This window comes from Aquarana catesbeiana, linkage group LG03 (genome assembly GCF_042186555.1).
Source record: "Aquarana catesbeiana isolate 2022-GZ linkage group LG03, ASM4218655v1, whole genome shotgun sequence".
Taxonomy (NCBI): domain Eukaryota; kingdom Metazoa; phylum Chordata; class Amphibia; order Anura; family Ranidae; genus Aquarana; species Aquarana catesbeiana.
The window spans coordinates 110,351,297-110,366,828 of NC_133326.1; the positions used below are offsets into that span (position 1 = coordinate 110,351,297).

Genomic DNA, 15,532 nt, shown 5'->3' on the forward strand with positions numbered 1-15,532 from the left:
TGTGGCGAGGAGAGCCGATCAGCGGCATCTGATCATCAGTGCCCTGATTACAATATAGAAATACAGTGTCACCATACAGTGCCCACCAAAGCCAGCAAACAGTGCCCACCAGTGGCAGCAATCAGTGCCCATTAGCGATGTCAGTCAGTGCTGGCAATCAGTGCCGCCTATCAGTGCTGCCCATCAATGCCCATCACTGATGTCGATCAATGCCCATCAATGCCACCCATCAATGCCCATCAGTACCGCCTATCAGTGCCGGCTATCAGTGCCCACCAGTTCCACCTATTAGTGCCCATCAGTGCCACCTATCACTGCTCTTCAGTGCCACATATCAGTACCCATAAGTGCTGCATATTAGTGCCTCCTCTTCAGTGCCACCTCATCAGTGCCCATCAGTGCCACCTCATCAGTGCCCATCAGTGCCGCCTCATCAGTGCCCATCAGTGTCGCCTCACCAGCGCACATCAGTGAAGGCGAAAAATTACTTAGTTACAAAATTTACTGACAGAAAAAAAGTAAAAAACATTTTTTTTTCAAAATGTTTGGTCTTTTTTTTTTGTAAAAAATAAAAAACCCAGCAGTGATTAAATACCACCAAAAGAAAGCTGTATTTATGTGAAGAAAGTCATAAAAAATTTAGTTTGGGTACAGTGTAGCATGACCGCGCAATTGTCATTCAAAGTGCGACAGCGCTGAAAACTGAAAAATGGCCTGGGCAGGAAGGGGGTGTAAGTGCCTGGTAGGCAAGTGGTTAAACTGTTTGAATTGTATTCACTGTTTAAAATGGGGGCCCCTTGACTGCACAGGCTATTTTCTGGAAAAGGTGACCTCAGTCTTTAAAAATAAAAAGTGTCATGTAAAGTAGCCATATGTTCCGTTAGAAGTTTCGGTGCCATGGGACCTATATTGTGTACCACCTCCACCTCCCAGGGTTTATAGGAAGATGACACTATACAGAAGCTGGGTAATGTTACTGCTCCCAGTTGCTCAGGGATCAGCAGTGTGCATCAGAACAGGGAGCTTTCTGTAGTTGTCTTTGAACAATGCATTCACCCCCCCCCCCCCCCCCCGCCTCCCCCCTAATAGCACCCTTTAATTTAGCAGCTACTAAAAAATGAATGAAACATTAGCGAAACAGCAGGGCTAGACAGGGGAGGAGATGTGCAGCATGTGGGAGTCAGAGAGCAGGCAGTGGGGTGTGTAGCACATCATCTATTCTAGGCTGAGTCATGTTCTCGGAGATATGCTCCAGAGATGTGTGAGTGTGGGAGGAGTGGGGAAACTGGAGGAGGAGAATGACCTGCAAACGTGGCTCAGAAAACTGACTGAAACAGGACCAGCTGCTTGAAGGAGAGGAAAAAAAAAAAAAAAAAGGGAGAGCGCCTTACTATGTGATGGCTGAACGTCTGACCAAGGCACAGAGCATGTCACCGAGATAGCGACAGGCTGGGATGATCCAGAAGTGTCCATGGGAGAAGAGCTTCAAGAGTGAGGACAAGAAGCAGGGATGCAATGGATAGAATTACAGCTAGAAAAGCAGAGGTGATAGGTGTGAATGTAATCAGATAGGAGAACAGTGGACAGGAGGGTGGGGAAGAACCAGGAGGGAGGAGGTCTACGAGTTGACCACCAGTATAAATGGTGGATGTTCTATGCAGAGCACTGCTAGGAAAGAGACACAGGTAGACATAATAAATACTGTTTCCTATAGGAAGCCCCTTAATATGGTTCTGAAGCCGTATTTGGTCCCTGTTGTAGATGTATCGGCAGAAGATCTATTCTTGAAAAAGTTATGTATGCTTAGTTTGCCATAGCCAATGTGCTAGACCTCATGGACCATTGCTGTACTGGACCTTAGAGGAATAAGCCTGATCACTTCACACGGGACACGTATATAGGAACTACCTCAAATGGAAATCATTTCAAAGTAACAGGACTGCGATCATTCTTCAGAATTTTTCTGGATCTCTTGGACCACCTCTAAGCCCCAAGGCCACTGTCTGCTGCATACTTCCACTTAATCTGGACTTCCCGTACACATTCCTGTGATTATATTGGACATTTTTTTCTATTCAGGAGCACACTTTGGATCGTGTCCTGAATACAACCATCTTGGTGCCTCTATTTACACTTTTCCAACCATGAAGCCTGTACAGAAACTCTTGCAATTACCGGTGACGGCTGTGAATATGGTAAAGAATCACAGAGAGGCAAAAAGCCCTGTGTTGTCCCCAGATGCGGGTGTCCAAACTTTTTATAATGCACTGCAAGCCGATGAACTAAGACTTCTGAAATCCCAAGTTAGTGAACCCAGCGTGGAAAACAATGGATCCAGCAGCAACCCCAGTCAGCCTGTGCGGTATGGAGCCCCTGCACTACCTGGGTGTATGTAGGATCAGTCTGGGATAACATTATTCACTTGTAGTTAAAAAAAAAATACCTGTATGGTTAGCAATGGTAGACACCATCACTGATACAGCACATTTTATTGTACTCATGTTGTACTGTACAAATATACATTTGTTAGGCACTGCTAAGCATGCTCCATCAAATGTGAGGCCTTAAGCCGGCCACACACCAGTACAATTTCATTTGAACGTTCTTACGGAAATTCTCTTGCTTGTCAATGCATTTCATTTTGCCATCATTGAGAAAACTAATTTCATTCAAAAGCTCTTAAAATTTCGTACGTTCCTGCAACTTAGATGAAATCCCAGATTTTTAAACAGGTTTGTTTTGTGAATAGCACATGCTTATTACAATATGTATTTTTTTTTTATGAACGAAATCCACTTTCAGTTAGAATTTTTGTTTGTTCAGGAAAATGTTTCCATCCTGCTCCTTCAAATTTTCTAGTCACTACGGTCATCGATTTGACCGTTAGGCTGGGTTCACACCACTGCGAATTGGAATGCGGGTTCCCTGCATCCAATTCGCAATAGCAGGAGATTTTGGGCGGCTCTCTATGGAGCCAGTTCACATATCTCCGGTGCGATTTTCACAAAAATGCTGTGCGTCTTTTGATCAGTTTCAGGTCCGAATTCAGCCCATAATTCGGATGTGAAACGGTGAACCAGGACGCACCAGACCCCTGCTGCTCATATGTGAACCCAGTCTCAGAAAACTAAACCAATGTTCCGAAAGCAAACATTTTCAAAGAAAATTCTACTGGTGTCTGGCCAACGTTACGCTGTATTGCGGTGCGAGCCAGCAGTGTGGGAGGAATGTGCGGTTTTGGCTTCTTGTGATGTAGGTCACAGGAGCTTCTCAGCAGGTGTTCAGTAGCAGAGTGTTTGTACACCTGCTGCACTCTGCACTTCCCATAGGTATGATGTCTGTTTTATAAAGTGTTCTGATAGTGTCGTATTTCATAATGAGCGTTACACATAGGCGCTTGTTAAGTTTGATTGCTACAATCATAAAAATGTTCATGTAATAGAACAAACTGTATCTCGCCAGCTAGGGAAATATGTCTTTTTTTTTCTGGTTGGCATGCTGGTATTTACGGTTCCACAAGCATAGCCCTGGCTGTAGCCAGTACAGAACTTGTAGTTGGTTTGTAAGATTGGGTAAATACGCCTAAAGAATTAAACAATGCAGGGCGGGAACTATAAAACAATGAAAGTTTCCTCTTTGAGTACACATCTTTAGATTTAAAGAACAATATAATTGTTAAAGGCAAATAGGCAGTTCGATTTCTCTTAGCTTAGTCAATAGGGTGAAGCTCTTCTAACTTCCATCATCCAATCATGTGCAAGCAAAAATACTGTCCTTGCACGTGATTGGGTATTCTTTGCAAAGTGACTTTTAGCTGCATTCAGGAACATTTCTTTACAAAGTGACAATTCCTTTGCAAAGTAAACAGCCCATTTGCCTTTAGTACATTAACCCCATAGTGCCCATTGGTATTACTTTGACATGATATTTTACCAAACTGCATAGTTTTACCAAAAGCCATTGATATCCTATTATTATATTATCCATATTAGTATTACTGAACATGTTTTGCTGCTATAAACTTTATAATTATAGAATTACTAACCAATATTTCTGGCAGGCTTTAGAGATAACCAATTTTCCAAATCGAGTTTTTTGTAGTTTTGCCTCTTTCTACAGCTAGGCATTGTTATCTTTGTTACTGACCTATTTCTGACATAAAAGAAAAAAAGGAATTTATGCAGAAAAATGTTTTTGATTGAAGAAGTGGTGCAGGAAGGATAGGATGTAGAGATGATGCGTTTATTTTTCCCAGTTTTGCAATATGTATTGTATGGTATGTAGATGCATAATATGGAATAATCGCATGTAGCATGGAAGATTATTTAATAAGAGATTGCGGAAAGCAACATCAGCTTTCAGCAGTTTCAAGAATTCCAAGCATATCAAGATATTGGCCAAGGTGAATTATTGCACTTTGTTCTCACTATATAGAGATCAACCTTTCCTGAAACTTTTTACCCCAGAGGAATCCTTAAAGCAGGGATCCTCAAACTACGGCCCTCCAGCTGTTGCAGAACTACACATCCCATGAGACATTGTAAAACTCTGACATTCACAGACATGACTAGGCATGATGGGAATTGTAGTTCCTGAACACCTGGAGGGCCGCAGTTTGAAGACCCCTGCCTTAAAGCATGGGTGCTCAACCTGTGACCCTCCAGCTGTTGTGGAACTACAATTCCCATGAGACATTGCAAGACTGACAGGTACAAGCATGACTCCCAAAGGCAGAGGCATGATGGGACTTGTAGTTTCACAACAACTGGAGGGCCACAGGTTGAGCACCCATGCCTTAAAGTGATTGTAAAAGGCTCAGCATTTTCTATTAAAATAAGAAAGATAGTTATGGTATTGCACAGAGCTGCCCCTGAACCTTCTCTTCTGGGGTCCCTGCTAGCGCTCTTGGCTCCTCCTCTTCTTTGTCTGCTCCCATAGCAATCCGCTTACTATGGTGGCACACATGCAGGCTTGTTCCCAAAATGAGTTATGTGTGTGCATAGACAAACACATCGTGGTTTGGACCTGCCCCATACTCACAGGTTTTGATTGACCTCAGCAGGAGCCAATGGTTCCTGCTACTGCCCCTGTGCCTATGAGGAGAGAGAGAGTAGCGATGTTGCTCTCAGGCACAGTGCTGGATCGAAAGAGGAGCAAGGTAAATATGGGGGAGGGGGAAGCTGATAATAGAAGGTTGTTTTTTTACCTTAATGCAGAAAATGTATTAACGTAAAAAAAAAACCTTCTGCCTTTAGAACCACTTTAAAGTAATTTTGTGGTCTTGAAGAACCCCTGCTAAGATAGTCCATCAGGGGTCATTGGGAAAATGTCAGTGAAAAGAATGCCCCCCCCCCTTACAGTGCTGGTGATTATGTCACCCTTACAGACAACTAAAAGGATCATAGCTGTCATGCCACTGGCTCTACAAGGTAGTGTTGGACCTGGAGCTTCTTATCCACCATTAAATGGGAAGTCAATTAGCCACAGATCAGCAAATCTCTGGAGGAACCCTGATAGAGAATGGCTCATATTGATTCTAAAGGCTGTGGGAAAAACAAATCATAATTATTGTCTAATCAAATATTTTTATTCCCAGTATCAGTATCATGTTTTGCCTCTCTCCATTTCTACCTGCCCCATCTGCTTTGAAGCTTCAAACAGTTTGGTTGCAGTGATCCATTTACATTTATAGTTTATTATTATGCTCTTCATCAAAGCACAAAGTACACATAACAGAAAAAACAGTATTTCTAATAAAAAGGACAGAAACATTCACATGTGTCATTACAATAAGTGCAGTGATCCATTTAAACCAAACATGGTATAATCTGATTCTACAATCACTTTTAGATTTACCAAAAACTGAATCCCAGGTATGATTATTTTCTTGTATAGTTTTCTTGATTTACACTTAAAAAGTCTACGAAGCATTAAATTATCAGCCCCTGATATTTACTGGCAGTTGTAAAAAAATATCACTGATTTTTACAAACTGTCAGTAAATTTAGTGGCGGTTGGCAGCCCAGCCCGGAATTCAGCTTTAATAGTGCAAAGGCCTACTGAATTGATATAAATGAGATTCTACAATAATTGCAAGATCAGATTATAATGTGAGTGGCCAGTTCTAGGCTTGACACATAGAAGCACTGGAAATACCTAGACTGAAATTCAAACATAACGCTTCCGGCCTAATACATGTAACAGGACATAGCCAATGCAGGGCTTCTTGAGCTGGAAAGTAAATAGAAGTGATGAAAAGCATAATCTTACATTTCTTTCAGAAAGATATGAGTAAACAATACTATAAGTGCTCAGCACTATGTCAACTGAATGTTTCAGCCAATACTCAGGACTAAATTTTACAGTGCATTGCAGTCACATTTTAGCAAACCCCACTATGTTTGTTAAGTGTTCCTATTCACACAATATGCTAAAAAATATTATATATATATATATATATATATATATAATATTTTTTAGCATATTGTGTGAATAGGAACACTTAACAAACATATATATATATATATTCCCTAACTTGGTAGACTGCAAGCATTTTGGAGTTAGTCTGTCCCAATAAAGGCAATAAAAAGGCTAAGGTCACACTGAGCGTTCCCTCTCTTCCTATAAGCCCAGGTTCTAAATCCTAAACCATTATTAGGGCAGTGTTCAAATCTGCTTTACAAATAATAATGAGATCTGCCAGCACAGTACAGCAAGCACAGCTCCCTAGCCCTCTCATAAACAAAGAGAATTGAGTAGGGTTTTTTCAATGCTGAAGTTATGGCAAAATAGTTTCTGAAATGATAAGCATATTTTTTATGATATGTATGTGAATGAGAACATGTAACAAATAATAAGCAGTTGTTAGCCCAGTCTGACTGCAAAACATGGACTTTAAAGGGTTAGTTCACCGGTAGGGATATTTTCACCAAAAACACCCCCTACACTGTAGCATACCAAGCACATTACAATCCACTCTTCAGCTTTTAAAAAAGTACTCCTTTGTCATTTCATACCTGTAAGCTGTACTCGGCCTGTCCGCAAGAACCTTGAGTAGGCAACCCACAACCTGCTTGTTACAAGCATGCTCTCAACACCAAAGGATTGAGTGACTCATTCAATGGTGGCCCATGCCTAGTGCGCGATTTCTCCCTCCCTGAGCTGCTGCAGAGGGAGAGGTGGCTATACGCATAGTTACATAGTTAGTTGGGTTGAAAAAAGACACAAGTCCATCTAGTTAAACCTAAAAATAAATAAATAAATAAAAAATATCATACAATCCCATATACCCAATCCTATACCCACAGTTGATCCAGAAGAAGGCAAAAAACCCCAGCAAAGCATGATTCAATTTGCTACAGCAGGGGAAAAAATTCCTTCCTGATCCCCCAAGAGGCAATCGGATTTTCCCTGGATCAACTTTCTTAAAGCAATCGACTGAGCTGGCCAGAACCACCTCTGGAGGGAGTCTATTCCACATTTTCACAGCTCTTACTGTGAAAAAACCTTTTCGTATTTGGAGATGAAATCTCTTTTCCTCTAGATGTAAAGAGTGCCCCCTTGTCCTCCTTGTCCCCCTTATGTTGACCGTAAAGTGAATAACTCAACACCAAGTTCACTATATGGACCCATTCTATATTTATATATGGTGATCATATCCCCCTTATTCTCCTCTTCTCAAGAGGGAATAAATTCAGTTCATCAATATCACACACATCTATATTTCGGACGATTTCTGCTAAATGGGCCAAAATTTGCTCTATGAGTGGCACTGTTGACAACACCAGGATCAACAAAAGTCAATTTTTCAATCAAATTTTCTCGAAGGAGCCAGGTGGAAAATTCTCAGACAAACAGCACCTGTACCCAATCAGATGAAAGAACTGTTTGGGTATTGTGACAGCTGCCACTACTAGATGTCAGAATACAATAACCTACAGTGGGAGATTTGTCCATCCATAGGCTAAATGGAAGAAACTTGCAAGTGTATGACCAGCTTTACTAAAACAAGACATGAGAAAACATTATTCAGTGAGGACTGCCTCCCTGAATTCAAACAAGGCTCTGGCCTGTGTTAGGCCTCTTTCACATGAACGATCCCTTCAGGTCCGCCTGTCAGTTTTTTAGGCTGACCTGAACGGACCCTCCATAGACCTCTATGGCGCGTCGGATGTCAGCGGTGACAGGTGCGCTGACATCCGACCCGCTCCGATCCGAAAAAGTGTAACGGAGGAAAAACCTACTTTTCCATCCGTTATCGGATCGGGTGACGACGGACTCTACGGTCCGTCATCATCCGATCCCTCATAGGGGAGAGTGGCACTCTGACAGGTCCGTCGCTGCACCGTGTGTAGAGACCGACCTGTCACCTGCCAGCTCAGCGGGGATCCATGGAGCGATCCCCCGCTGAGCAAGCGGATGTTCACGGGGCGGATCATCACGGATCTGTCCCATGTGAAAGGACCCTTACAGTTCCACAATTTCAAGCCTATTTGTCGAGCCATGTACACAATGCTGTTTTGTGGTAAAGACTGGGGTCTCAAAACTTTCTATAGAAAGGGCCAGTTTATTGTCCTTCAGACTTTGTGGCCAGTGGGTGTGGAAATATTCCTCAGTGGAAGTAAACATCTTTACATTTGGTAATAGGGGGAGGAATAGTGCTCCATCATTGGTGACATAGGAAGGAATAGTGTCCCATTATTGGTGTCAGTGGGAGAAATGTTGCCCCATTGTTGGCCTCCAGGCCACAGTTTGAAGACCACCGGTATAGGGTGTATTTGAACATTAATGTCTGTTTTGCACAAGACTTCACAAGTCTTATGACAGGATAACTATGCCTAAGCCCAATACACACATGTGACTTTCAGTATCTGTGTACCACTGTCTGTTCAACAGAATCCGATAGAATGACCAGCTTCTGTCATAGTTATTCTGGAAAACCAGTATTCATTTAGCTTTTCCAGCCAATGGCTGCAAGCGCTGATCTGTGCATTCCTGACAGGGGGATCCCCCCCGTCATAATACAGTAGAGCAGCGGGGAAGATCCTTGCATCAACATCGCTTGTGTTGATGCAGGGACCTGTCCGTTTTTTTCCGTTCAACCTTTTGATTGACTGGGAAAATTTGTACATGTATACCCTGCTTAACTCTGATGGCTGCTGGTCTCATAGCTATGTCACTTATTAGCATTGTGTTTTCTATATTACCTATAGGGTATGCAGAGCTGTGGATAGAAGAGCATAGCAGAAAATATCGGTCTTGATGTGCCATTTATCTTGGCATTATTTCATTACAGCAATAGCAGATGTACTTACTGAAAGTAAACAGGGAAGGTACAGCTTCACTGAGTAGATTGCGGTCTTTAACTTTACTCAGTGGTGAGAAGTTTCACACTGCAATGTCCATTCTTCCGGGGTAGTTTCAAAGTTGCCAAGATTTCATCTTCCTCTCTGTATTACAGGTCACTTCATGCATTGCCATGTTATTCACTTGATAAGTATGCTGGCAGGTTGGTCTGAGCTCTGTCTATTAAGGGGAGTGCATCTCATTAACATTTATTAGACTGCAACACTGAGCTCTAGTTGCTGCTTTGTAAAATTACAGATTCACCGGTTAACTTAGCATAGAATCACAGAGCCCTTCTTATGGCTTCTTTTAAAGTATAAGGCAACACTTTGTTTTAGATAAAGTGGAGAAGCATTCGAACAGCTGTCAGATTTTTATTGCTGTCTGGACTCCCATTTGGAAGACTCATCTTCTCTTTTTGTCCTGTTTATCAGCAAGAGTGAAAGTTAAAAGAGAAGTTTTTTTTTTTTTTTCTTTTTCAAAATCATAATTACCTAGTTAGATGCAGCATCGGTCCTATGCTGCATCTGTCCCCCCCCCCCCCCCGCCAGCTCTAAGTCTGGGAACCGAGCAATCAGACACTGCTGATTGCTTGTTTCTCAGAGCTCTGCGAGCAGAGAGCTGGTGACTGGCACCGGAGCGCTAGGCTGTGGAGGGGGCGGGAGCGGCTGGCTAAGCCTGGTGCCGGACCGGGGTTATGGGCGGATCCCGACTTTATTGTCGCAATTTTGCTCCGGCCTGGACTGGTTCTGTAAAGTCAGCTGACATCAGGCTTTAGCCTGCCGTCATATGACATCCTCCCAGAACAAGAGTGCTCCGCCGTCTGTCATTTCACTATACGGCGGGCGGGAAGCAGTTGATATTGAAAGCAAACTCCTCCTTCCATCTATGTCTCTATGCTTTATTTTGTTGAGAACTCACTTTGAAAAAAAAAACCTAGCATTTATGGCTGTGGCCATCTTGAGTAAGGGCAAATGATTCATGTAGCATTTCCTTCGTGGAATCCATCTGCCTGCCCTTAGCTCATCATGCATGTAGGAGGGTGTGCTTAGCTGAGAAAACCCCTCCTCTCCTTCCCTCCTGAAGACTCTTGGAATGTATGACATAATTTGCCTAGGCAAGAAACCAGGAAATAACTGAAGAAATTTAAAAAAAAAGTTTAACACAAGTAAATATGATATACTTTCCCAAATTTTTCCAATGCTAGCAGCAGGATTCAAAATAATCAATGTTGATTTGGAAAGTTCCACTTTAATACTCTATTCTTTCCATAATATCTAGCTTAGCTTTAGCTAGTGTTATGACACCAAATACTATGGTCAATGATTCTTCCAATGCCAGTCATAAAGTTTATTATTTGTATTCATGATTAGTTCCTGGCGTTCCTACTAGTTCAGTGCATAACAATAAGTCGTCAATATATCTGTAGTTATAGCAGTCCATACAGTTGGATATCTGCTCAACAACACAGAGTCCTATGTCACTTTGAACGTCTTCTGTCAAAGACTTTAACTATACTGCTATTTCCTAATAATAAAATATTTTACAAATAAACGGAAAAAAAAGACTATATACAATAAAACCTTGGTTTGGGAGTAACTTGGTTTGAGAGCATTTTGCAAGACAAGCAAAATTTTGAAATAAATTTTGACTTGATATACAAGTAGCGTCATGTCAAAGCTGAGTATAAAAGAGAAGAGAGGCGCCTCTAAGTGTAGCAATATGGTTACATTTAATGAAGGTACAACATTAAGCAAGTCACATGGTTGATGATTAAAAGAGGCACATCTAAGTATGCAGGCATCTGGGGAAAATCTGTCCACATAGACCGTCCTCTGCACCACTATCAAAGTCATCCCTTCCACGAGCGCTTCAAGTCTCGCTTTCAGATCGCTCTACTGCAGGGTAGTCATCCCGGTCACGATTGCAGACTGACAGCGGTAAGAGCCGGCGGTGCGGAGGACGGTTTACCCCGCATGCCTGCATACTTAGATATGCCTCTTTTAATCATCAACCATGTGAGTTGGTAAATGTTGTACCTTCATTAAAAGTAACCGTATCGCTACACTTAGAGGCGCCTCTCTTCTCTTTTATACTCTGTAGCTCCTGGTGGATTTTGCTTCTAATCCCCTTGTGGGGGCTGCCATTTGTGGATGGACATTTTATGGTTACACAACCTATCACATGCTATAATCTTTTTATATGGACTATAAACTGAAGGACTTATGAATAAATAGTTGTGTAACGAATCATCTAAGTTTCCATTATTTCTTATGGGGAAATTCGCTTTGATATACAAGTGCTTTGGATTACAAGCATGTTTCCGGAACAAATTATGCTCGCAATCCAAGGTTTTACTGTATTTAGTTTGGAATCCTGAGAGTCAGTACAGTATATAAAGCATTAGAAATAATGGGACTTTAGTACAAAATGATTGTTGCAGTCCCCATCTTGCTTTGTCCATATGGTTACTCTAGTCTTTACCAAGTGTGTGTTTTCCTGTTTTAATGTGTGTGTGGTCCATTACAAGAGCTATTCAGCATCAATAACTAGACAAATGCATGGGGTCACCAGATGTGAACAGAGTCACTATGAGGAAAAGCTAGATCGAGGGTTGCTTCGGTTACCATCAGCAGCTTGGCATTCTTTTTCACCCTGGTGCAACCAGAGACTATTGATGAATATTTCACGCATAAGTGTAAATTATATAGTTACAGGGTGAGGGCTGTTAACACTTTCAGTTCCAAACTGGTTTATATCACATGCAATGTACAGTAAAAAGAGAAAAAAAGTTACTGTAAATGCACAGGAAAAAAGCTGAACAATTCATGCCGAAGTCCACTAAAACATTTATTACAGTATGTGGTGATAACTTATGAACTGAAGTTCTTACCAAATTAATGTGAGTCTGGATGTCTGAAATTTTCATAGATTCACCCAAACTCTTTTTTCATTTGAATCCAACCTAGACACTCCCTAGGGTAGCCTTTCTTAATCTTTCTAACACAGATGAATACTTAAAATAACTTTCCAGTCTCAGGGAACCCTCGTTAATAATTACTAAATCTATAGCTCACTGTATATTAGTGGGATGGTCACAGGGAAGACTCACATAGTCATTGGTTGCTAGAGGTTTCTTGACCAGTGAGCAATTTCAGCCTCTCAGATTAGTAACCACTGACGCCAATAATCTGAAAAGAACATTATTGTCAGTTACTTATCTAAGAGGCAGAAATTGCTCATTGCTCAAGAAACCCCTAGCAACCTTTGGAGGAATCCTAGGGAGCCTTGGCTGCTCTAGGAAGAACAGCAGAGCAGACAATCCAGTGAAATTAGATATCTAACACCACACAGGCAATTTAAAGGAAACTTGTCAAGAGAGTAGTATGTAGTTATCTATTACTGACCTCTCTACCTGCAAATGCTAGCTGCCAGCAAGGATGTAGTTGCCACCAATGCAACCCCTGTAGTTGTACTTGGGGCAAAGGACAAAGAAAAGGGTCTTAGTAAGGGTGACTTGAAAATTCATCCTCTCTCTTTTTGTCTGCCTTCTACCATGCTGTTATGGGGCCACCAGTTGCTGGCTCAAGCATTGAAAAGTGTAGGGTAGTTTTCCTCCCATTACTTTACCTGCTCAAGTAGGCTTATTTGCAATTGATATGAAGCAAGAGAGGATCCAAAGCCATATAGAACATAGAAATGGCAGCAGCTTCTACCGGAGAGTCTCAGAGCCCTTCCTGTACCGTTGTACTAAACAACATGCGACCTAGGAGTGAGAGTGAGTATTATTTGGTAATCCTGGCTACCTTAACTACCCACTAAACATGAACGTAAAGGAGAATTAATATTAAAGCGGAGCTAAAGTGGAAGCTCTGCTTGTCTGCCTCTTCCCCCCCCCCCTCCGGTGTCACATTTGGCACCTTCTGGGGGGGAGTGGGTACCTGGTTTTGACAGGTACCTGCTCCCACTTCCTAAATCAGCCAGAAGCTCGGCCCCCCGCCGCAGCCAGCCCACTGGGAAAGCGCAGCGGGATTCGCACATGTGCAGTAGGAAACCGGTTGTGAAGCCGCAGTGAAGCTCCTGATCCTTATTTGAGCAACAAGCTTCACACGATGCGATTTGTAGCGTGATTTATCACGGCAGAACCGCACCGCGTTTTTAGGTGCCATTAAAATTGATGGCATTTGAAATTCGTGTTTTGCGATTTGTCATTTTAGCAGAGCGTTTTGAAATTGTAGGCAGAATCACAGCGATTCTGCCTGCGATTCAAAACGCCCAGGTGTGAATGCAGCCTTAAAGTGTTACTAAAGGTATTTTTTAATTAAAATAATAAACATATTTTACTCACCTGCTCTGTGCAATGGTATTGCACAGAGCAGCCCCGATCCTCCTCTTCTGGGGTCCAACACAGACGATCTTGGCTCCTCCTCTTTTCTGTGTGCAAGTGGCTTGCTATGGGGGCACACGTGCGTGCTTGATCCCAAGCTGTACGCGTCTATGGAGCCGCACACCATAGACACACACAGTGCTTCTTGGCCCCGCCCCCCCACCTCCTCACAGCATTTGACTGACAGCAGCAAGAGCCATTGGCACTACCCGGGTGCCTGTATTAAGAGGAAGAGAAGAGAGGAGAGATCCAGCCATGCACAGTGTTGGATTGATTGAGGACTCAGATAACTACGACTAGGGAGTTGGAGGAGGACAGCAAGCTGTGAAACATTTTTTTACCTTAATGCAGAGAATACATTAAGGTAGAAAAAGGTTTTGGCTCTAAAACCACTTTAAGTCTGTGTTATTATGGACTTTAGGACTATCTTTTGAAAACATGGTTACTTTTTAAGCCAGGTATTAAACTAGAAGTCTGACTGGTTTTTCTGCCTTTATATATTTGTAAATCTTTGCAAATAGTACTGCAGACTCTGAAATGGAAATTTTCATGATGATATTTACATACCAATATTGTACATACTATAGTGCAAAAAAAGGTCACTGTCCCCACCTATAACTGGTCTTCACAGCAAGGAGCACTGGAAGGGCAAACACATGTAAAAAAAAAAAAAAACAAAGAATTTCCAAGCGCAACTTACCACCAGCCTGCGACTAACCAAATTAACCTGCCTAACAGTATGCGTTAAAAACAGGTGTTTAGTTGCACACATTTGCAAATACATGCTTAAGCTGCAGGCCACGGCAAGGGACCCTGTATCCCGCAGACCCTAACTCTAACTTTGAAGAGTCTCCACAGTGGGAGCACATGGATTCTAATGGATAGATGAAGGGCAGATGACTGCAGGGAGGCCAACCCTCCTTAAAGGCGCAGGAGCACACTGAACTCCTAGCAAATTGCACAATGGCGGCAAAGGTGTCAGTGCGTTGCCTGACTAATATGTCAGAAATACAAAAAAAGGTCACTGCCCCCACCTATAACTGGTCTTCACAGCAAGGAGCACTAGAAGGGCAAACGCATGTAAAATAAAACCAAAGAATTTCCAAGCTTAACTTACCAACCAGCCTGTGACCAACCGAATTAACCTGCCTAACAGTGTGCTTACTAGTGAAATTAGAATCCATGTGCTCCCACTGTGGAGACTCTTCAAAGTTAGAGTTAGGGTCTGCAGGATACAGGGTGCCTTGCCGTGGCCTGCAGCTTATGCATGTATTTGCAAATGTGTGCAACTAAACCCCTGTTTTTAATGCATACTGTTAGGCAGGTTAAATTCGGTTGGTCGCAGGCTGGTTGGTAAGTTGAGCTTGGAAATTCTTTGGTTTTATTTTACATACTATAGTGCTAAGCATATACTGAGGACAGAAGGGATTTATCTGAACTAATAGAGCAAGCTGCTGATGGCCTACTCAAGCAATAGTAGGGAAGATGAGACTTGGGGTGGTCTTTATCCTTTATGTTGAGTAAAAACACTTCATGGTGTTTTATGTAGAAATTGAGCAGGTAGGATATATATATATATATATATATATATATATATATATATATATATATATATTGATTATGGCAATGTATATGTAAGACCACATCTGCAGGGGAATCAATCTTTGCACCAGGAAGATACAGCTGCTGTCGTTATTTGTGAGCGTCACATTCACTATTTTATAACAATACCCCTAGAATTCCAAAAATATCACTGGCTGTAATTCTTCTTTGTACACAATTAAACGTTTGCATCTAACA

The 15,532-nt window shown here is 42.1% G+C and overlaps 1 protein-coding gene across 14 annotated transcripts in view; it reads left to right on the forward strand.

The window, feature by feature from the left end:
• The window catches only part of AP3B2 (adaptor related protein complex 3 subunit beta 2), a 128,647-nt gene that overhangs the window by 28,792 nt on the left and 84,323 nt on the right, over nt 1-15,532 (forward strand). For 2 of the 14 annotated variants that reach the window (XM_073618946.1, XM_073618948.1), the window contains exon 1: nt 1,119-2,362. The exons of 6 other annotated variants lie outside the window; for them this stretch is intronic. In XM_073618946.1, the coding sequence (XP_073475047.1) occupies nt 2,145-2,362 (218 nt within the window). In that variant the 5' untranslated portion in view covers nt 1,119-2,144. Of the gene's footprint in view, nt 1-1,118; nt 2,363-15,532 lie in introns of those variants that run through there. 6 more of the 14 variants (XM_073618947.1, XM_073618949.1, XM_073618950.1 and 3 more) reach the window with 3 other exon arrangements.